The following is a 21,852-nucleotide window of genomic DNA, read 5'->3' as shown; positions in this document are numbered from 1 at the left end:
GCTCTGCTTTCTACTTCTATTTCTGTTGAAAGTGTCTTGGAATCTTTGTGCCTGCCTGTACCTGCCGGTCTTCTTTCTCTGAGGGTTGGCCTCTCTGCCTCTGGATCTCTGTCACTTGTGTCTCCTGGCTCTATCTCTGACTGACCTGGTGTCTCTCTTCTTCTTCCTCTCCTCTGTTGGTCCCGTCTTTGCCTTCTCCTTCATGTGTGCCTGTCTCTCTCTTGTGCTGTGTATCTGTCCGTGGGTCCCTCCAAGTCAGCCTCTGGGTCCTCCCTTCCTCTCTCCCCGGGCCCTGGCTCCTCTCCCTCTCTCACCCTTTAGGAACTGGACTCTGAGCTGCAGGACCCTCCCTCCGGCCCCCGACCCACCCACCAATCTCCACCCTGCCTTGAACCCTCCAGGAACAGGTGAGCCACCACACCCCTTTGCACCTTGGACTCCAGACCCAGTGCTGCCAGAGAAACAGAGGCAACGGTGGGCTCCCTGCAGCCCTGAGAGGAAGCTCTGGGCTAGGAAGGGAGCATCCTGAGTGGTGGGGAGCCAGGGAGCTACCCAATCCTGAGGTTCCTCAGATGGGCTGGGGGGACTGGGGATAGAGCAGTGGTCCCCAACCTTTTTGGCACCAGGGACCGTTTTCGTGGAAGACAATTTTTCCAAGGACCGGGGGTGGGGGTGAGGATGGTTTCAGGATGATTCAAGTGCATTACATTTATTGTGCATTTTATTTCTATTATTATTACATCAGCTCCACCGCATACCACCAGGCGTTAGATCCTGAAGGTTGGGGACCCCTGGGATAGAGAATTCTATGTGGGAGGGGCCTAGAGAGAAGGGTGATTTGGGGGGCGTCTGGAGAAAGAGGCTCCACCTCATACCACCAGGCGTTAGATCCTGAAGGTTGGGGACCCCTGGGATAGAGAATTCTATGTGGGAGGGGCCTAGAGAGAAGGGTGATTTGGGGGGCGTCTGGAGAAAGAGGGTTCTCAGATAGAGACTCTGAAGAGTAGAATTTTGGAGGGAGGGTCTCCAAGGAGTGGGGGATTCTAGTGGGGAGGCAAATTTCAGGGGAGACAATTGCTGGGGAGAGGAGGCTCTGAAGGGAAACAAATTCTTGGGAAAGGCAGATTTTGAGGGAGGAGGCTCTGAAAGTGATGAAGATTTTGTGAAAACGGGTTCTAGGGGGACAGTTGCGGGAAAAGCGGGTTGGGGGAGGAGCTTCTGAAGAAGGGGGATTCTAGAGGTCGTGGGTCTGAGGAGAGAAAGATTCTGGGGAGAATTACGGCAGGGGGAGAGGGCCCTGAGTGGAGGGAGACTCAGGGAAAGAAGTCTAGGGTGAGGATTCTGAGGAGGGGAATTTGGGAGAAGACCTCTTTGAGAAGAATTCTGGCAGGAGGAGACTCTAAAAGGAAGGAAGTTCTGGTGAAAGCCAGATTCTGGGATACGGGGATCTAAGAGGAAAAGGATTCTGGGGGGACTCTCTAAGGAGGTGGGTTCTAGGACGTAGGGGGAGTCTGAATCCTGCCAGGTTTCTCGGGAGGGAACTCTAGAGGTGAAGAAGATTGCCGATGATGAAGCAGTAACACAAATCTCCTTCGAAGAGGGTGATAATCGCTTGCGTATGGGAGCGGAGGGAGGTAATTAAAGAGCCTAAATGCAAATGAGAACTGGCGATGACCAATGAAGACCAAGGATGTGAATTACGGCTGGTCCTCACCCTTCTCTGTCGGCCCCCAACACCCTTCAAGCCCCGCCCCTTCCGCTCCCGGGTCCCGCCCCCTCCGCTCTCTGGACCCACCTTCCCGCCGCCAATCCAAAGCCCCGCCCACGAGCCGTAAAGCTCCCTCCTGTCGCGAAGCTGAGCACAACGCGCCTGCGCAGACCCTGAAAAGCAGCCAGGGTGGCCTCGCGTTTTCCTTTTCCGGTTGCGGCGCCGCGCGGTGAGGAGCTCCTGTGAACGTCCGCAGCCATGCCGTCCAAGGGTCCTCTGCAGTCGGTGCAGGTCTTCGGACGCAAGGTGAGCCGGGCTCCCGATGGTAGGGGCGAGGGGAGGTCTGGGTCGGGGAGACGCTTGTGGGCAGGGGTCTGGGGTCGGCTTGGGAGCTGGGGCCCGGAGCTCACGTGGCTCCGTTGTTTTCCCTTCGCTTTCCATAGAAGACGGCCACGGCCGTGGCGCACTGCAAACGAGGTAACGGCCTCATCAAGGTGAATGGGCGACCCCTGGAGATGATCGAACCTCGCACGCTGCAGTACAAGGTGCCGGAATTGAGGATGGTTGTTTGGGTTGAGTGGAAGGTTCTGGAGATGGAGATGTTGGAATAAGTGGGTTACTGGAGTTCCTCGATCTTGGAAGCTGAAGGGTCTGGTGTCAACAGTGGGACGTTTAGAAGCTGAGTAGGGAACAAAAAAATGGGGTATTTGTCGATGAATGGAGTCGGGTGTTGGGGGTTCAGGCGATGTTATAAAAGCTTGAATTGAGAGTGAAAACGTGGATGTTGAAGATTAAGCAGGTGCTTAACTGGGTTATTTGGAAGCTCACTCAGTTGGGGACCGGATTCCATGGGGATTTCCCAAGTTTATGTGGTCTGATTTCTTGCAGTAATTTAATGGGGGACATAAGGTTGTTTATATCTTAATGTTCTGATTTTTAGGGTAGTATATACTCTGCGACAACAGGAATCAATGTTTTGTTTTTCAAAACATTGTGATTAAAGTAGGGTTTGAATATTGTACACACTCAATGAGCTTTATAAAAACAAGAATTTGAGTTTGTTGTGCTTGGCTGTGAAAGGAGTTTCTCCCCTCCCTGTCTGAGCCTCAGTTTTTTTCTTTTTTTTTTTTTTTTTTTCCCTGAATAAAGTTTTATTGGAAGGTCTCAGTTTCTTTGGCTCAGAATGGAAAGAGATCCGGGTTTGATTTCTGCCTTTTCTAGCTGTGTGATTTGAGGCAGTAACTCACCTTTTCTGTGAAATAGGAATAATTCCTACCTTGGAGGGCTGTTGTGAGGGTAAATTGGATTGTCCTTGTGAGGTGGTTGGTGTGTGTGAGAATGCATTTGTTAAGTCTGTTGTTTTTAAAGGTGAGGAATAACATCTCTGTTGCAGGGTTAGTTAAAACTTGATAAGGTGGTGTCTGAGATTCCTTTGTATAGCAGATAATTGAGTATTGTGGCTTATTCTTACAGTCAGTTTACTCGAAGGCTTTGTGTGTGCAGCCTGTGTTGAGTGCTGGAGACAAATCAGTGACCCTGATGGCTTCAGGGCCTGCCCTCACAGAGCTCCCAATCCAGTGGGGGAGACACATTGGACGCCAATACCAGACACTCCTCCAAAGTAGTCAGAGCTGGCGTAGAGGAGCCCAGAGAAGGTTTCTGGCTCAAACCTGGGTGGAAGGGTCAGAGCAGGGTTGGGGGAGACTTGTGAGCTGAGGCCTGAAGTAGGTAAAACAAAGTAGGGTTATAGCATAGTTGTAATTTTTCTGGAAATATGTGAGGCTCAAAGGGAGGGCACAGAGCTCAGGTGGGGAAAGCACGTGAAATAGCTCAGGAGTGGCTTTTCACTGTTTGGGGAAGCCTTGGTGGCTGCAGAGGTTTTCCTTAGTGTCGGGCTAAAGTGCCAGCATTCTAAGAATCAATCTTAAAGATAGGTAATCTGATGTCCAGAGGGAAACACAGAGGAGGGAGCCCAGCTCAAGTTTCAGGTTGCTTTCAGCAATCTCTTCTGTCTTGGAAACCTCCCTGCTCTGCTGGCTGTGCAGAGTGCCTTGAGTAACAGCCCAACCCTCTTGCACTAATACTTTGAGGCCAGTGCTGGCCGAAGCTACTTGGAGAGAGCTGTGGAGGAATGTTCAGTGAGGTGGCTTGGCTGCCCAGGTTGTGATCTAAAATCCTGTCATGCTTCTTGTTGCTCTAGCTACTGGAACCTGTTCTGCTTCTGGGCAAGGAGCGATTTGCTGGTGTGGACATCCGTGTCCGAGTGAAGGGTGGTGGTCACGTAGCTCAGATTTACGGTGAGTCCCAGGAACTGGGCACATGGGTGGAAGGTGGGTCCTACCCTTGGGTGTTCCTGAAGCTGATGTACCTTTTTTGTGTGTGTGTTTCTTTCTCACAGCAATCCGCCAGTCCATCTCCAAAGCCTTGGTGGCCTATTACCAGAAATGTGAGTGAGGGTGGGTCCTTCCAATCAGGTGGGTGGGGGCAGGTCCAGGTCTAGTTCTGGCACTCTTGCATTTAGTCTCAAAGAGCAGGAGGACACTTGCTGGCGTATCTAAATCTTCACCCATACTTTAATCCCCAGACGTGGATGAGGCTTCCAAGAAGGAGATCAAAGACATCCTCATCCAGTATGACCGGACCCTGCTGGTAGCTGATCCCCGTCGCTGCGAATCCAAAAAGTTTGGAGGTCCTGGTGCCCGTGCTCGCTACCAGAAATCCTACCGATAAGCCCATCGTAAAGATCAGGGTTCACCTTTATAATAAAAATGTTATGGGATTTAAGGTTTCAAGGACTATGGTGTGGTCTTCTGTGGCGGTCTTTGTTTAAAAGGAATGCAAGAAATGCCCCAGAAGCCTTTCTAGAGGCTACCACTCGGGTAGGAGATGGGTTGGGTTGGAGAGGCTGGTGGGAGCAGACCTGGTCTCAGTTTCTGTGCACCTCCAGAGGAGTCCAGTGTGTTGGCACAGCTGACGTGGGCGTGGTCCTAGGTCATTGGTTGTGTGGGGTATCCTTGTGAGTTTATTTTTTTTTCCAATCTTTTTGCTGTTGTTTTATTTTTTTATTTATTTTTAAATATTTATTTATGTGGCTGTGCCGGGTCTTAGTTGTGGCATGTGGGATCTAGTTCCCTGACCAGGGATCAAACCCAGGCCCCTTGCATTAGGAATGTGGAGTCTTAGCCACTGCGCCACCAGGGAAGTCTCTTTGCTGTTGTTTTAATGACATGTCAGAGAAGAGCAGGGGAAATGTGTAAGATCAATAATCTTTACTACAAAGTAAGGAGAAACTGGATGGAGACTTTAAGTCAGCAACTAAGAGCCATCCGTGTCTGTGTTGGGAAAGGAATTTTTCTTAATGCCAACCTGTAGTGTAGATAGGATTGAGATTGGGGCAGGGGGCTGTAAGCACCCCGTTGTGGATGGGTGATTTCCCCCTGACTGGCCACATCCTTCAGGATGTCAACAGTAACTCCTGAGAAAGCCTGCCACACCCCCATGGCCTCCTTAAAGCAGGTCCCCGTTACGCTCAGTGTGGTGACTGTCCTTATGGGCCTGGGAACATACAGGTCCGAGGACTTGTTCATCTGTTGTGTCTGCCATGGGATGATAATAGCTGACATAGGCGGGCTCTCAGTTGCTACCACTGGGCTGCAGAGATGATAGCGCATTTCCATCATGGAAGAAAGTTCTGTGGGATGGCCCTGGTATATGTATAGGGAAGTGTTTATGAATTAAGTTGCCTTCAGTTTCTTTCCCTATTTTTAAAGGAAGCTAGTGAACATCATTGGGGTGGGAAGGGCATCTGTGCTTCCATACCAGCCTTTGCAGCCAACCTGGATAGGTAAGCGATCTGCCCCCAAGTGGGCTTCCTCACTACACCCCCAGCTGAGAGTACTGGCAAGAACATCATTACACACTTAATCAAGGAGTAGTTTCACAAATTTTCTTTATAAAAGGACCTTGGGATTTACTCACTAGTTGCCCTTTTTGTATGTCTGCCCTACCAAAACCGTAGCCACGTGTGGCCGCCAAGCTGGGCTGCACCCATGAGAACACTGTCACTGACAGGAAAATTCTGTGGGACAGCACTGGTGTACAGAGAAAACATACAAATAAAGTGCTTCTTACAGATGGAGAGTGGGGTTGATTGAGCTCCAGCTGGTTGCCAGGCTAAGTGTTTACAACATCCCTGTGAGGTTGGTGACAGGCAGGTGTCTTTGTGTTAGCTGGTGAGAAAGCCTAGTGGCTAAACAACTACCTCACCAAGTTTTGCATTGGAGCTGGAGTTAACTCGGGTTAACTGGGTTTGGCTGGCATTAATCTAAACATCCCAAGGAGGGCAGCAGTGTCCCAAAGAAGGCAGTGGACAGCTGCCCTTTCGCTTTTCAAGCCTGTCTTAATTGCAGCTCTAAAGACAGTTTACAAAAGGCAGGCTGTAGTAGACCAGCAAGAAAGGTATTCCTGAGGAGGCGTTGGAGCTGGGGTCATGAAGCAGAGGTAGGAGTTGGGCAGGCAGGAGGAATGGAATTCAGGGGCAGGGAGTAGGAGGGGCCGAGGCAGGCCTAGTGCCCAGGGTTTTCCCACGGGGTCCAGAGACCCCCTTACTGAGACTCCTAGCCCCTCGCAGAGGCACAGCTGGGACGCATCTGGAGTGGCCGAGGGGGCTTGCCTCTCCGTCCTCACTCCAAGCCTTGGAGTAGACAGCCTTCTTCCTCCCTGCTGCCTCCTCAAATACCGGGAATTCCGGCACCGCTGGGCGCCCAGGCCAGGCTGGGAACTTTCTTTCAGCTGGGAATGTGCAGCCGGGGGCGGAAGAGGGGAGGGCCAGCCTCAGTCCTGACCTTTGTTGGGAGGCTGCAGTGGAGCAGGTCCAGGCCAAGAAGCCCAACTCGGCCTAGGCCCTGGTGTGTGGCATGGTAACCACACAATAACTGAATAGAAGCCAGCAGCTAACACTTATTGAGCCAGGACTTACTCAGTTTCCCCAGCTAATGACCAATTACCTAGGGCCTTTGGAGCACCAGGCCACAAGCCCCTTGTGGGCAAGGAATTGTTCGCTGTTGTGCCCCCAGTGACAAGGATAGCGCCTGACACACTCAAGTAAAAGTGCCGACGGGCTTGGCAGCGTGGATGAGTCCCAGCTCTGCTCCTTCCCACTTGTTTGACTGGGCAAGTCCCTTATCCTCTCTGTGCCTCAGTTTCCTCATCTCTAAAGCGGGGCGTAAAAATCATCCTCACTTGCCTTTTAGGGATGTTGTGAGGACTCAAAGTGAATGAGTTCAAATAAAGTGATTAATGCCTGTGGTATGCAGTTAGCACTCAATAATAGCATTTTTTGTTGTTGTTGTTAATTGATTGTTAAAACCAGATTCTTAGGCTCCTGCCTTGGAGGTTCTCATTCCATGGGTTGGGACTAGATCCTGGGGCATCTGATTTGAACAGTGCCTCGGTGAGTCAGGCTTAAACACATTTGGGAAGTAAGGATACGCTCACTGAAACTTTACGATAATCCTGCGAGGCAGATATTGCTGTCCTCATTGTACAGATGAGGAAACCCAGGCTCGGAGGGAAGTTAACACACCAAGTACTAGAAAAGCTGGGACTTCAATTCAGCCATGATGCTGTGGTGTCTCAGAGAATTCCAGGGAAGACTAAATAGATGATGCTCTAAAGCACAAGAAATTAAGTGTTCAATAAAAGCAGTGAATGTTACCAAAGAAACTGCTTAAACTGTGCTTCCCACTGGGCACACCACTGCTGGGAGGGGGACAGAACGATCTTAATATAAAAGCCTTTGTCCCTAAGACCTGAATTACTTTGGGGTGTGGGGGCATATTGAGGCACTGTAAAGGTCCCCAACTAGAGACACGGGGTAGAGAGATCTGATACAAGAATTCGATGGGTGGGTACAAGAACTGGAATACTTAGGAGGGTGGAGAGTGGTTGCCAACAGAAATAAGGCAGATGTGGGACACTTCTGCCAGAACCCCAAACCTGATCCATTTTGGCGTTAGCAGGGAACTGTCTCTGAAATTTTGTAGTACCAAGACCCAGAAGAATCCAATTAAGGAGGGATGGATGGAAAGAGATTAAAATGGTTGGATGGATGGTGGTAGAGATGGTTAAATGGACGGTTGGCTTGACGGATTAGGCGATGGTTGAGTGATCAGATGTATGAATGAATGGACATAGGTGGGAATATGGAGGGACAAATGGATGAATGGAGAGAGTTGGTTGGAGAAGATGGACATGTGGAATAGATGAGTGGATTGACGGAGGAACGGGTGCTAGATGGGGGGTGGGGTAGGATGATGGATGAATAGGGTAGAGAAAGTTGAATAAAGCAAGACATATGGGTGGGAATGATGGATTGGAAGACAGATGGACAGAGGGAGATGACGGAGAGATAGCTGGGTGGATAGAATTGGCTAAGTAGATGAGAGGAATAGATGATGGTGGGACACATCAACTGGATAAACTGCTAAGGGAATGAATTTTGAGGGATCTGCTTGGGAAAAAGCTTCTTAACTTGGCCTTCCTGGATAGGCATCAAGCAGTTCATAAACCCTCTAAAATCATACACCAAACTGTAATGGGTCCAGTCTTCAGTAATTCTCAAAGGAGTTTGAGATTCCCCGAATTTTCAGAACGACTAATTCGTGCTGTATCAGACCTTCCCATTCATTGTTGTCTTCTGTCATCCCCCATGGCCCCCAGAATGGGAAAAGATACATAATTTCATAATATTAATTAACAAAATATTAATGACATCCCCTTCCCCATCCCTGTTGGGTTAATCCAGGTTAAGTAATAAGGACCATTCGCCGAAGACTCCAGGTGTTGGAAAGCTGTGGCAATTTTTAGACCTGTGTTCAGCGTCTGGACTTCTGGGTGAATTCTGAGGGTCTGTGGCATCTGGTTGAAGTCTCTGCTTTTCAAGAAGCCCGACATCCTGGCTCACATGTGGAAAGGGGCATCGGGAGCCCCCTGGGCTCTGCGAAGGCCCACCGATTCCTGGGGGGTTGCCAAGAGAGCAGGGTGGTTCAACCTGACCTGGGCCTTGGCCGGCTGTAGCCGCCCGCCACCCCCGACATGGATGTTGACCGTGGTGGCATAGCTGAGCCTCCTGGCTGGGGGCGCTGGGGGTTGAGGCTGGGGTGGCGGTGAAGGTGCCCGTGACGTGGGGGCAGAGGAGGACCAAGGGCCCCGGGCGGCTGGGGGAGCCTCTCCTCCAGGCCCTTGCCGCCGCGCCAGGCTCTGGCTGATGTATGAGGCTGCCAGGTATCTTGAGAGGGCAGCTGCGTTGGAGCCCAGGAGCTGCCGGGTTGCGAGTGGGGGACTGTGGGATGGGCTCAAGTCTGAAGACTCTGACCTGGCAACATGAGAGACCACGTGGCCTCCTTGTTTAGACAAAACCACCGTGGTCTGGACTCGGGTGGGTAACAGGCCCTGAATGTCCCGAGGGCCTCCTCGCTCTGGCAAAGGTGGGGCAGCTGGAACATGGTCGTTGGTGAGGCTCTTCTGCTCCAACAAAGGTGTCAGTTTGTGTACCTGGAGGTCTGTGAGGCTTTGCTCCTCAAGCAGAGGAGCGGCAGCTGGAACATGGTCGTTGGTGAGGCTCTTCTGCTCCAACAAAGGTGTCAGTTTGTGAACCTGGAGGTCTGTGAGGCTTTGCTCCTCAAGCGGGGGCGCAGCAGCTGGACCCTGGACGTCTGGGAGGCCTCCCTGCTGGGGCAAAGGTGGGAGGGCTTGGACCTGGGTGTCCGTGAGGCCTTGTGGCTGCGGGAAAGGTGTGGCAGCTGGAACCTGAAAGTGTGGGAGGTCCTGGGGCAAGGACGGCAGAGTGTTGGCTGGGGTCTGATGGTCTAGGTGGCCTCCATGTGCAGGCAAAAGTGAGGTACCCGGAACTTGAATGTCGGGGAGGTCATGTTGCAAGGGCAGTGGGGTGTCAGCTGGGATCTGAGGGTCTAGGCTGCTTCTGTGTATAAGCAAAGGATCGACGGCTTGGCCACAGGCAGTGGCTGGGAACTGAACATCCCTAGAATCTCCTTGCTTAGTTAACGGGGTGTTGGTTGGGCTCTGGCTGTCCAGGTGGCCTTCTCGCTTGGACGTAGGAGTGGCGGCTAAAACCATGACATCAGAGCAACTTCCCTGCTTAGGCAAAGCTGGGGTGATTGGAACTTGGATGTCCACGTGGCATCCTTGCTCAGGAAAAGAGGTGGTAGATGGAACTGGTATATCCACATGGCCTCTATGCTCGGGCAAAGGAGTGGCAGCTGGAACTTGGATTTCCGGGTGGCCTTCTTGATCCGGCAAAGTTGTAATAGCTGGCAGCTGGCTGTTGAGGGGGCCTTCCTGCTTGGGCAAAGGTGTGGTGTTTGGAATCCGGATATTCCAGAGGCCTCCTTGCTCAGGCAGAGGGGTAGCAGCTGGAACCTGGATGCCCAGATGGTCTTGCTCAGGCAAACTTGAAACATTTAGACCCTGGCCGTCCAGGCAGCCTCCCTGCTTAGTCACAGCTGTGGCAGCTTGAACCCGGGCAGCAGGGCTTAGTGGGACAGATTCCTGGGCACAGGTCAGCGGGAAGGCCAGCTCACATACGAGCACGTGTCCAAAGGCAGGCAGGGGCCCTGTATGCAAAGAAAGGTGGATCGAGTTAGGACAGATGCCCTCACATGGGCTGTGTCTGCCAACCACATACCTGGACCTCACCTGGCTCAGCCTGCTCACGGGGCAGGCAGGGCAACAGCTGCGGCTGGGCCAGAGCCCGTGGCCGGCGGCGGGGGGCGTTGGCTGATGCCCGGGTCTCAGCCCGTTGCATCTGCTGGATCCGCTCGCTGTAAAGCCGGGCCAACTCTCGCACTCGGGACGCTGACCTCTCTGAAGTTGGGGCTCCTGCCTTCCCGCTTCCGCTGCCTCCACTTAGATCTGAATCTTCCAGGATCACCAGTGGCTCTGGGAAACCTGGCCGGGCCAGCTGCCCCTGCTCCAGTGCCCGCCAGGCGCTCCGGATTTCTGAGCAAGAGCGGAACTCCAGCTCATCCGGAAATCCCTGATCTTGGGTGACATCCCGGGGCTGGAAATCTGGGTATGATACTCCTTCGTCCTCCTCTTGCCCTGCCCTGCTTTCTGAGGAGGGCTCTCCCAGTTTTCCAGAACTGCTTCCAGGGAAGAGTTCTCTCCTGGCGGCTAGAGCCTCATCCGGCTCCTGCAGAGGTCCCTGGAGCCAGGAGTCACAGGGGAGGGTGGGAGCGTTGGAAAGACTAGGAATGTCGGGGACACTGGGTATGGCTGGAAGGCAGGGCATTTCAAACACACTGGAAACGTCAGAGAGACTGGGAAGGCGGGGCATTTGGGGAATTTCAGAAAGGCTGGGAATTTCAGGGAGGTTGGGTACATCAGGATTTTTGGAAAGGCTGGGAATGTCAGGCATTTCAGCCGCACTGGAACTTTCGAGCCCCTCTAGGACGTGGAGTGGGGAAGGGCCCCGTTCATCCATATCCAGCTCTTCTTCCTCCTCCTCTTCTGAAGAGTCCCGGCTGGGCAGGGCTTGGAATGTGAGGGTGTCACTGTCGCCTGGCACCTGGGAGTCTCCGGGGAACTTGGCAATGTCATGGGGGGGTGGCTGTAGTGGGCACTGAGGAAGAAGCCAAAGGTATCAGGGTGGGTTGGCCCCCCGACCCCCAGGCTGTGCCTGCCCAGGCCCAGAGCCCCAGGGACACCACCGTGAGGGGATGCCCGGCTCACCCCTGGATCCCGGAGGCCTCTTTGGTTCAGCAGCTCCAAGATTTCTTCAGTGATTGAGGTCCCAGAGGGGTCCAGCGTGGGGGGCCCAGTGTCCTCCAGGTCCTCAGGGGGTTCAGAAGCTGGAACTGGTGGCAGAGGCTCTAAGGGTGGGTAGAGCTCCCCCTCACTGCCAGTGTGCTGTGAGGAAGGAAAGGAAGGAGGGCAGGAATCCAGGGCCCCGTCCCCCTCCTCCCTCAGACAGAGGAATTCAGTCCCCAGCCCCCTTCTTCTTCAGACCCAGGACTTTGGAACTCAAACTCCCTCCTCCCTCAGACCCACGAGTCCAGGACCCAAAACAAACCCTGTCCCAGGATATTTCTCACCTTGAGTCTAGGCTTAGCTGGGGATGAGGAGATGAGAAAGAGAAAAGAGTGAGATGTAAGAACGAGTGTTATTCCTTGTCATTGATGAGCTGCCCCTATCACCCCTCCCTCACGAACTCCGGGCGTCCCCGGGAACAGACAGACAGACAGGGACGGACCAGGCTGGGCTGGGTGGTCACTCACCGTTCTGTGGAAACATGACGTAAGGGTCCTTCAGGGGCTCTGGAGGGAGGACACAGTGATGTCAGGGGCCAGGTCCCACCTGATGCCTAGTTCACTTTTAGGTGAAGGGTACTCACCAGACTGTCTGCGGCCACGGCGGGTAGTGGCGGGTCCTGGAGATGGAGCTGTGGGAGAGGCGGATCAGAACCTTGTTAGGAGCCCAGCTCCAGGCTTCTGGGGGAGGAGTGGAGGGAGGGGGAACTCAGGGTTCCATCTCTTTTACCTGTGTTCCTTCGTCCAGGGGTGAAACTTCTAGCATCTCGAGGTCGGGGAGACCCAAGTGGAGGTGTCAGGGGCTCTGGGATAGACTTACTTTTAGGAGCACCTGCAGGGAGAGATTTGGGGCTAATACTTTACTTTTTCTTAGAAGTGATTCCTCTACTGCCACATCCTCCCAACCCAGGGCCCCAACTCACAGTGCAGGCTGTTTTCAAGGAGAACTTGTTTTGCCTGAAAGAGACAAGAATGAGGGATGAGGGGGCTGGTCCCTGAGCACCCCAGTCATGGTCCTATTAAAGGGTGCTGCTACATGTCAGGTGCCTTACATGACTGGTAACGACTAATCCTCACCGCAGCCCTATGAGGTTGGCGCTATCATTCCTCCAGGTGAGGAAATTGAAGCCAGAGAGGTTAAATTACTTGCCTAAAGTCACAAAGCAGGGATGTGATGGAGCTGGGATTGAAACCGAGGCAATGTAACACTGCAATTTAACTATCATGTCCTAAGACGGCCCCCCTGCACTCAGGGTTTTTCGGTATTACTGGGGGAGGGCAGTCTCCAGCACCCTGAGGACCCCCCGCGGTGGCAGGAGCTGTACCTTGGCAGGGATGGAGGCGGGGTGGTTCTCAAAGAAAAGGCGCTGGAGACAGTGAATCCACAGCCTCTTCTCTTCTTGGTTCTTGGCCTGGGGGCGGGGTGGGGGTGGAATGGGGAGCCAGGGGTGAGGTCTAGGGACTGGGGGGGATCCCTGCCCGCCCAGCCCCACCCTCTGCTCACCTGGAGCAGGTGCCTGTGCTTGGGAATGGTCAGATCCGACACCTTGAACCCTAGAGGGTCTCGAGGGCTCTCGCTCACACTCAGGTTGCAGCACTGGATGAGGGGCAGAGAGGGGAGGCAAGTTCAGAGGCCTCAGACTCATCCATGTGCCCCTTGTGTGTATCTGGGTCCCTACCCCCTAGAAAGATGTCCCCTTTCCCCCCGTCGACCCTCCCCACCAGGCTGGGCTCAGCTCTCCCTCACCAGCCCTCCCCCCCTCATCTGGATCAAGAAGATCCTCGCCCTCCAGGCCCGCACCACCCGTGCATCCCACTGGCCTCACCCCTCCTTATTAAACCCTGCCCCCCCTCCTCGGACTCAAGAAAACGTGGCCCTTTTAAGCTGGGTTGTCCCTCCTTGCGGATCCTGCCCCCAGCCTTTAGGTCTACAGGTATGCGTGTACAGAACATACCTGGCAGGGAACATTCTGGCCCTGCCCCATCCCTGAACTCACGAAGATGTGGCCCTTGTATGTGTACTCTGGTCCCCGGCGCTTGGCCACGAGCAGCATCCGTGAGAACAGAAAGAGCAGCCGTTCACCCCCTCGAAGTCGGGGGCCGCCCCCTCCACCACCTCGGAATGCACCCTCCAGCACCAGCTCGCCAAAAGCACTGAGCTCCGGACCGGTCCAGCCACCCAGCCGCCGCTGCACCTCCTGCCGGGACCACGCCGTGTGCAGCGGGCACAGGAACACACCGGTGGGCGGTGCACACACACCAACACAGGGGGGTTAGCAACCAGACTGTGCTGTCCCAGCCCGCCCTCCAAGGCACTGACCGACCCCCCGCAAAGGCGCTCACGCCCCCTCCCCCCCATGCCCTCTCCCAGGGGTCACCTGGAGGCGCGCAGCGTGCTCCTGCTTGCGTTTCATGTCATTGATGTACCAGGCGACCGCTGTCATGGACACGATAGCCTCCTCCACCATCTCGCGGCCCGCGGCGTCTGGGCCCTCCACCCAGTGCTTGCCTAGCTCCTGGACGGCAGCCACCAGGCACCCAGGGAGTGGAAGAGGAACAGAGGAAGAAAGAATGACAAGGATAAGAGAGAGAGCGAAATAAAGGCAGGGGCAGAGACGGAGAGAGACAAACAGGCAAAGACACGGAGTGAAATCAGCTGGCGCCAGCCCCCACTGCCAGCAAGACCCTGCCCCAAGCACCGGCCCAGTTTCTAGGGACCGGGTGCCTCCCCAGGCCTTGCCCAACTCATCCAGGGTCCGCTCTCCAGATGCTCCACCAGGTGGCCAATGGACAGGACCTTGCCCCTCCCCAAGCCGCCCCCCAGGGGCCACAGCTGACCTGCAGCAGCAGATGGTACTTGAGGATGCGCTGAACAGGCTTCAGCAGGAAGCTCTGCAGGGGCAGCGAGTGGTGGAGCTGGGTCTGGCGCTCCTGCAGCCACAGGGCTGCTGGCGGAGACACTGACAGCTCCCGGAGCAGGGCCAGGGCGCTGGGGGCACAGCACAGGTCAGGGGGACTTGCAGCTACGGTGGGCAAGGCTGGGAGGGGTCAGGGGGTGGCCAGGGTTTTGGAACCCTCAGGGGCCCGCCAGGGTCAGGGTGCGTTAGGGAGAGGGTGGACGCCGTCACGGTACGGCAGGGCTTGGAGCTGGATGGGTCGGGGTGGAGGGAGCACATCCCCTGGCACGTCAGCTCGTGGGCACAGCCTGGGGCCCAGCAGGGGCTCCTCGGCCCTCACCTCGGGTAGTTCATGCAGTACAACGTGTAGATGTCAAAATCCTCGCTCTGTGGGCAGCAAGGGAGTCAGGGAGACCTCAGTTCCCGACTCCCCATGACCCACCCCACGCCAGGCCCAGGCCTGCTCCCCCCTTACCCAGGCCCCAGCCCAGGCCCTCGCCTCACCCTCTGCACGAAGCACTCGGCGATGCCCCTGGCACTGCTGCTGCCCTCCAAGTCCTCCAGGAGCTCGCTGTGGAGGGGAGAGGAAGGGTGAGGGGCGGCCCTGCGCCCCCCAGACCCCCATGGGAGGACTCCAGGAGACTGGGGCCTTGGTGGCTGCCAGGATCTCTCAAGGGATGTCATGTCCATACGAAGGGTCCTCTGATCGTGACATGGGAGACTGCAACCTGCTCAGACTTTGTCCTTGATCAGCATTACGTTCCTCGGCCTGAGATCTTGTCACAGCTGGCATGAGCCTGGGGGGTCTCATGGCACAACCCAGGGAGAGGGGTGTCAGGACGCTCAGAGCTGTGATGATCTTAAGATCCCACTGTGACCCCGAGATCTTGTCGTGACTCACAAACCTCCTGCAGTAACTTTAAGTGTAATTAGGGAATTCCCTGGTGGTCCAGTGGTTAGGACTCCACTCTTTCGCTGCTGGGTCCGGGTTCAATCCCTGGTTGGGGAACTAAGATCCCGCAAGCCAAGCAGTGTGGCCAAAAAAAAAAAAAAAAAAAAGACACTCGGTGTCATGCTCCTTGGAGCAAGTGACCAACCATTCCGGTTTGTCTGGGACTGAGGGGTTTCCCAGGATGAGCTGGTCACACAAATGCTCACACTGTCATGATCCTCAGGCCCCACACAAGCCGTGGATTCATCGCGATCCCAGACCTGACATAGCGATAGCCCCATCTCGCTGCCTGGACCCATCCCGATATTTGGACCTCATCTGGGCCCTGAGGCTCCCATCCACCTCACTCCTCCACCACTCTGGATCCTCACTCCCCGTCATGATCCCTGCCCAATGTCATGACGCCCCATGTTCCAGCCTGGACAAGGCACTGTGGGGTGCCAAGGTTGGGGTTAGAACACAGCCTGCCTCCCCGACCCCCCGAGCCAGCGCTGCTGCCCATCCCACCCGTCCCTGACCTGCTGAACTCGTAGATGTCCTCAATGTTGGCAAACAGCGTGCCCACCTGCTCCGCACTCAGCCCCAGGACCCCGCCGTCCAGCAGAGGGCCCAGGTAGTCCTGTGGGGATGACTGGGGTTACAGGGGTGGAGGGGCTGGCCTGGGTCCCCACTGCACTTGGGTGCCCACCTGCCTCACCTCCACGATGCTGCGGAGGTCCCGGACATAGGCCCGCTCCGTCTCCACGATCTCACGGGCCACACGCTCCAGCCTCGAGGGTTTCGCCGAAGCCGGGCTCCCCATGGGCGACAGATGCAGGCGGATGGGGGGCCCTGGAAGGGGCTCTGGCCTGGAGGCCAAGCAGGCTGGTGTGGGCCCCGGAGCCGGGTCCCCCTCTGAGCCCACTGTGCTCAGGGATGTGGAGCTCCCAGAACCTCGGGGGGAGGCCATGGCGGGGGTTGCAGGGGCTGCTGGGGGTGTGGAAGAGGCGATCAGGGGGTCTCCCCAACTGAGTAAGTGCGCTTAGCCCCCACGCTCACCCACCCCTGCTCAACAGCTCTCCCATGGGCTCCCTTCTCCCCTCACTGTGCCCTGTCCTCTCCCATCAGGGTCCTCTCTGGACTGCTGGCCTCCATTCCTTGAATCCACCTCCATGTGTCATCCTGGGAGAACTTTATTAATTGGCCTGACTCTGTCACTCCCATGAGTATAACCCCATTCCTGCCCTCAGGGTAAAGTCCAAATTCCTCAGATCCACAGGGCCCTGTGCAAGGTGGCCATTAGAGACCTTTCCAGTCTGCTCTCTTCCCGAGACACACCACTTCTCACCCTCTGGACTCCAGTCACACTCAGCTTCTTTCAGTTACTCAAATAAGAAGCCTCTTCTCACCTCTGTGCCCCTGCACATACTGTTCCCTCTGTGAACACTCTTCCTTGCCTCTCTCAACTCATTCCTCCTCATCTTTCAATTCTCAGTTTAGATGTCCCCTCCTCCAGGAAGCCTCCCTGGACCTCCTAGATTAAGTTCCCACAACCCCCCGGGCTTTCCTCATCCCAGCCCTGACCACTCTATGCTGGGCTTCCCCTCTGGACTATCACGGTATGGGGATGGGTCCATCTCCCGGGCCAGACCTGGAGCTCTGTGCATGCAGGGCTGGGGCTGTCTTGGTCAGCCTGTGTTGCCAGCACTGGGTCAGCCCCAGAGCGTTGCAGTGTCTTTCATGAACGAATGAATGCCCAGCAGGCTCCACCCCTCCCTCACAGGCTCACCTGTCCGAGTCTCACACACAGCCGCACAGTCACACACTTCACCTCTGCGGCCGAGGCTAGGGCTGGGTTTGGACAGGCCCAGTCCACGGGCTCCTTCGGGCATGGCTGAGTGGCTCAGCGGCTTCTGCAGAAAGACCCCCTTCCTGGATATCAGGAACCCATAGGCCTCCCTGCCCCCCACGCTCAGAGGCTGGGGGCTGAGAATTAACAGTGTGGTCTAAATCCTGGGAGGGGGCCCTGGGAGTAACTACCGGGGAAGACAGAGGCAAAGTGATAGAAAGAGGGGAGCAAGGGGGGAGAACACTGAGAAAAAGATGTTAAGGGTGAGACAAAAGAGTAAAGCGAGCGAAAGAGTCGTCCAAGCTGTGAGTCTGGTGTGTCTGGGGCCGGAGGCTCAGGGATCCTGGGAACGTTTGGGCTCTGGCTGGAGCCGAGGGCGAGGGGCAGGGCTGGGAAAAAGCCGTGGGCGGGAGGCCGCGGGGTCCCAGGGGAGGGCGGAGGAGGCTGGGGGACCGGATGCCAGGGTCCTGCAGACGGCTCCCTCCCCCGCGGAGGGCTGCGAGTTGGGGCGCTGGCCCTGAGTTCTCGACCCCCTCCAGCCAGTCCCTCCGCGATCCGCTCACTGTTCCCACCGCCGCTGCTCCCCTGCAGCGCCTCCCCACACCCCTCTAGCCCCCAACTCCCGCCAGCTCCTCCGCTCGCCCCCCGCCGGCACGCCCCCTCATTGTTCAGCGGCAGCGGCGCCGCCCCCTCCCCCAACCCGTCGGGGCCCCTCGCCTCCCCCCTCACCTCCCGGGGAGTCTCCAGCCCCGAACCGAGGCAGCCCAGTTCCTATTCGACCCTAGCACGGTCCCCGGGGAGGCGCAGAGCCGGGACTCCTGCGTCTCTGCAAGTCAGGGGTTTGAACTTCGGGCTCTCAGGATCCGGGAACCAGAATCCGGGGTCTCTCGGAGAATGGGGTGCAGTGGTCCAAATTTCTTTGGTCCTCTAAATGGAAGATGCTGGGGGCCTCGACTCTTGAGTCTCAGATGGGGGTGCTGGGAACCCAAATTCCTGAGTCTTCTAGATGGGGCCGTGGGGTGGGGGGCCCGGATTCCTGAGCTCCCCTAACTCTAAGAGCAGGGATAAACCACCTCCAGGAGGGAGCGCAGGGAGCCCCAAATTCCAGGGTCCTCTTGAAGTAGCGGGCGCTTCAGCCCCAAACGGGCTGGATGGGGCGCTAGGAGTCCGTATCCCAAGTTCCTCAAACCCCGGGAGTCTTGGTCTCAGCTTTCTGGGAAACTCTGGAGGGAATCTCCGGTCTGGGATCCTAAATTCTTGGAAACCGGGTGCAGGAAGCTCGGCCTCCAGGGTCGCGCGGCGCTGATGTCCCGGACTCCTAGCTCCTCCAGGAGGGGGCGCTGGGCACCTGGATATCTGGGGTCCTCTAGCCTGGACGCTGGGGCCTGGGCTTCGGGGTCCCTCAGAACGCGGTGCAGTTTCGGGAGGCTGGAGTCTGCGACTGTGGACCCCTCAGGTTCCGGGATGGGTGGCGCCGGCTCTAGCGGCGGCGGCGCCACATACATCTGCGGCTGAAGAGCCCGGTCCCAGCAGTGGGGCGGGGGGCGGTCGCCTGGGGCTTCCCCTCCCCCAAGCCGCCCGGGCTCATATCCTGTTCCCGCCCGCGGGGGGGAGGGGCCGCCTTCCGGCCGGCCAGCCAGCGAAGGGTTAAGACCCCTCCTCTCTGGTTTCTGAATATTCATGAGAAGGCGAGTCCCAGGCAGGCTACACCCCCACATTCCAAAAGCCTCGCGGACTTTTCCCTTTTACAGCAAGAGCCTTCCAGGCGTGAGAATCCGGAACTGGTAACGCACTTTCTCCGACTGGCCAATCCAAAAATTCCTATTTGTATATGCAAAGACAAGGCGGAGCAATCCATCGAGGTCACGTGGCCCGGAATGACTGAAAGACCCCGCGGCGCAAGGGTGCGGCCGGAGCTCCAGTGGCGCAATCGGTTAGCGCGCGGTACTTATATAACAGTGCAAGCGGAGCGATGCCGAGGTTGTGAGTTCGATCCTCACCTGGAGCACTTTAGTTTTCTCTTACCGGTTTTTATAAATTTATGCATCTTATTAATCAACCCGAACATCTACATCAGTTAAAAGAATAAACGTTTCGGTCTCCTGAATTTTTAAGCTGGGAGGAATCCTGGGACTATGGTGACGATCTGTTAGGGAGTGTTCTCTGTTGTGGGGAGGTGCCGTTTTCCTCTTGGTCACCAGGGGGTGGTATTGCCTCTTAGATGCCTGGGAATTTGAGTCTGCAAATCAGTTTAAGACTTTTGTAGATGTGTCAGGCTGTGGGTCCTCAGCAAACTGCCTATGTGATACTGTCTCCTTCTCCATCTTTTTCTGTCTTGGATTCCCCCCCCCCCCCAGGTTTTATTGAAATGTAATCGCCGTATAACATTGTATTAGTCCAAGGTGTACAAAATAATAATTTTAGATACGTATAAATTGTGAAATAATTACCACAATGTTTAACATCATTACTTCACACAGTTACTATTTTTTGTGTGTGTGTGTCTTGGAGTTTTCTCTCTTTCTCTCCCCATTTCTGAATCGATTTATTTTTTTCAACAAATTCTGAAGCTTGTGACCACTATGTGACTGGTTCCTGTTTAGGGTTTAGGTGTGAGTGATACAGCAGTGAACAAGACAAAGTCAAAGTCCCTGCCCCTGAGGATCTGACATTCTAGTGGGGGAGGATTGCTATAAACATAAGATCTAAGTACATTTTATATGTTAGGTGGTGATAAACATCTTGGAAAAAGTACAGCAAGGTAGGGAGGATGGGGGTTGCAATAATAGTAGTCAGGGACCATCTCACTGAGGAAACATTTGAGCAGTGACCTGAAGAAGGGGAGTAAGCTGTTGGGATACCTGGGGGAGTATTCCAGGCAGAGGGAACAGGCAGCGCAAAGGCCCTGTGGCTGAAGTATGGCAAATGCACTGGTGGAAGCCAGAGTGACTAGAGCAAGAGTGATCAAAGATGAGAGCCAGGCTGTGTAGGCTGGTGAGGACTTAGGACTTTGGCGTTTATGTGATCTGACTCAGGTGTCATGACAGCTTCCCTCTGGTTGCCTAGTGGGGGAGTGGGGAAGAGACCTAGGGTAGGGGCCTGAGCCAGGAGACCAGGAAGGGGCTGCTATGATGGTTCAGGTGGGAGATGATGCCCGATAGAACCAGGGTGGGGGCCAGAGGAGGAGGCAGGACGGTGGATTGAAATATCTCTTTAGAAGGTGAATCAGACAGGACTGACGTTGAATTGGGGTGTAGGTTTGAGGAAAGAGTCAAGAGGAATGACTCTCAGGTGTTTGGCACTGGTAGCTGGTGCTAGGTGCCATTTTCGCAAGTGAGGGTTTGTTAGTTTGTTTGTTTCCAAGGAGCAGAGAATCTGTTTTTCGCAAAGGGAAGGACCAGAGATGTGTTACTTCTTGTTCTTTCAGTGCCTGTGAATGTCTGCGTGGCTTGCTCTTCCTCTCCAACGTCTTTGGGTTTCTGGGTTTCTCTCTCTCTTTCCCAAACCTCCTCTCCAAGTATGGGGACCTGAGCCCTTTCCCAAAACGGGGCACGGGGGTGGGGGTGCTTCGTGGAAGAGGAGATCAAAGGTCAGGGCCTGCCAGTGGGCGAGGGGAGAGGGCCAAGGAGGGCTGAGAGGTCAAGGAGGCATGAGGAGGGGAAGGGAAGAGGAGAACACTCGCAGGAGGGAATGGGGTGAGGAGCGAGGTGGAACCGAGGGGATGAAGAGTGTGGGCAGGGAAGGAATGGGTGGAGAGAGAAGGAAAGGGGGCGAGAAGGGGCAGGAGCAGGGGAATTGGAAGGAAAGAGGAGGGGATAGAGGACGGGGAATGGGGGAGAGGAAGGTAAGGATATTAAAAAGGGGAAGGGGAGAGGAGTGCTGGGGGAGGGGAAGAGCTGGGGAGGGTGGGGGAAGAGGGGAGGGGAAGGTCGGCGCAGGAGGGTCTGGGCAGGAGGTACTGAGAGTGAGGAGAAGGGGTGAGGTAGCGAGAGGAGAGGGAAGTGAGGGGCGGGGGGAAGAGGGGTAGGAGGCCGCGGCGGAAGGGGGCGGGGCGCAGGCACTGACGCGGGGCGGCTTCCGGGCGCTGGGCGCCGGGCTCCTTCGCCCCAGTGTGGTTCTCGCCGCCTCTTACCTTGTATGGTCCGAGGACGCTGCTCTCCCGGGGGCCCCGCCCCGTCCCGACGAGGCCGCGACCCCCACCCCGCCTGGGGCGCGAGACCACGAGTTTCCAAGGCTCAGAAATGTCGAGATCTCGCAATCCCGAGCTTCTCGAATCCCGACAGGCCAAGATTCTGGAATTCCGAAGTTCTGGGAGCCCGGAAAGCCAGAGGCTACAGTTCTGCGATTCCTAAACGTTCTGGGACACCCAGGGTCTAGAAGTCGCCAAGAGACCAAGTCTGAGATTCCACAGTGTTGACATTCTAGAATCCTGAAGGCTTTCAAGCTGCCTCCGCCGAGATGCCGAAAGCCTGAGTCCCCCACACTCTCCCGTCCTGGAAGGCCGGGCGGTGGGACCCCAGGACGCCCCGGCTTCCGGGACGACCCCTCCCCCACCCGCCGCGCCGGCCTCCTTCGCTTGCCCTGGGCTCGTGCCCCGGCACATTCCGTCCTCCCCACTCCGCCCCGCCCTCCCCCCCTCG

At 55.9% G+C, this 21,852-nt stretch overlaps 2 protein-coding genes and 1 non-coding gene across 9 annotated transcripts; 2 read left to right on the top strand and 1 right to left on the bottom strand.

The window, feature by feature from the left end:
- The first annotated feature begins 1,853 nt into the window (after positions 1 to 1,853).
- Positions 1,854 to 4,496, top strand: RPS16 (ribosomal protein S16). Of its 2 annotated transcripts, XM_007179979.2 has the most exons (5): positions 1,854 to 2,014; positions 2,152 to 2,253; positions 3,909 to 4,005; positions 4,107 to 4,154; positions 4,293 to 4,496. In XM_007179979.2, exons 1-5 carry the CDS (start codon positions 1,967 to 1,969, stop codon positions 4,436 to 4,438), a joined length of 441 nt encoding a protein of 146 aa, XP_007180041.1. In that variant the 5' UTR covers positions 1,854 to 1,966; the 3' UTR covers positions 4,439 to 4,496. The 2 variants fall into 2 exon arrangements, with proteins under 2 accessions (XP_007180041.1, XP_007180040.1); XM_007179978.3 differs by having other exon boundaries at positions 3,909 to 4,154.
- A 1,144-nt stretch (positions 4,497 to 5,640) lies between these two features.
- Positions 5,641 to 21,791, bottom strand: PLEKHG2 (pleckstrin homology and RhoGEF domain containing G2). Of its 6 annotated transcripts, none has more exons than XM_057534144.1 (19): positions 21,345 to 21,791; positions 17,153 to 17,276; positions 16,082 to 16,353; positions 15,903 to 16,003; positions 14,937 to 15,003; positions 14,773 to 14,819; positions 14,374 to 14,524; positions 13,914 to 14,051; positions 13,533 to 13,733; positions 13,040 to 13,132; positions 12,861 to 12,947; positions 12,459 to 12,492; positions 12,266 to 12,367; positions 12,120 to 12,167; positions 12,004 to 12,042; positions 11,821 to 11,837; positions 11,459 to 11,635; positions 10,424 to 11,348; positions 5,641 to 10,341 (listed from the first exon to the last, which is right to left on the bottom strand). In XM_057534144.1, the coding sequence occupies exons 2-19, from the start codon at positions 17,253 to 17,255 to the stop codon at positions 8,669 to 8,671; spliced, it is 4,275 nt and encodes a 1,424-aa protein (XP_057390127.1). In that variant the 5' UTR covers positions 17,256 to 17,276; positions 21,345 to 21,791; the 3' UTR covers positions 5,641 to 8,668. The 6 variants fall into 6 exon arrangements, with proteins under 6 accessions (XP_057390127.1, XP_057390126.1, XP_057390124.1 ...); XM_057534143.1 differs by lacking the exon at positions 21,345 to 21,791 and adding an exon at positions 17,942 to 21,000 and having other exon boundaries at positions 17,153 to 17,291; XM_057534141.1 differs by lacking the exon at positions 21,345 to 21,791 and adding an exon at positions 17,942 to 21,000.
- Positions 19,128 to 19,220, top strand: TRNAI-UAU (transfer RNA isoleucine (anticodon UAU)). Its single transcript is given in 2 exon segments — positions 19,128 to 19,165; positions 19,185 to 19,220. It is a non-coding gene; the product is annotated as a tRNA-Ile (tRNA).
- Positions 21,792 to 21,852: the final 61 nt, after the last annotated feature.

Source organism: Balaenoptera acutorostrata, chromosome 19, assembly GCF_949987535.1.
Source record: "Balaenoptera acutorostrata chromosome 19, mBalAcu1.1, whole genome shotgun sequence".
Classification (NCBI taxonomy): domain Eukaryota; kingdom Metazoa; phylum Chordata; class Mammalia; order Artiodactyla; family Balaenopteridae; genus Balaenoptera; species Balaenoptera acutorostrata.
The sequence above is the reverse complement of the archived record's forward strand: the minus strand, read 5'-3'. Positions and strand labels throughout refer to the sequence as shown.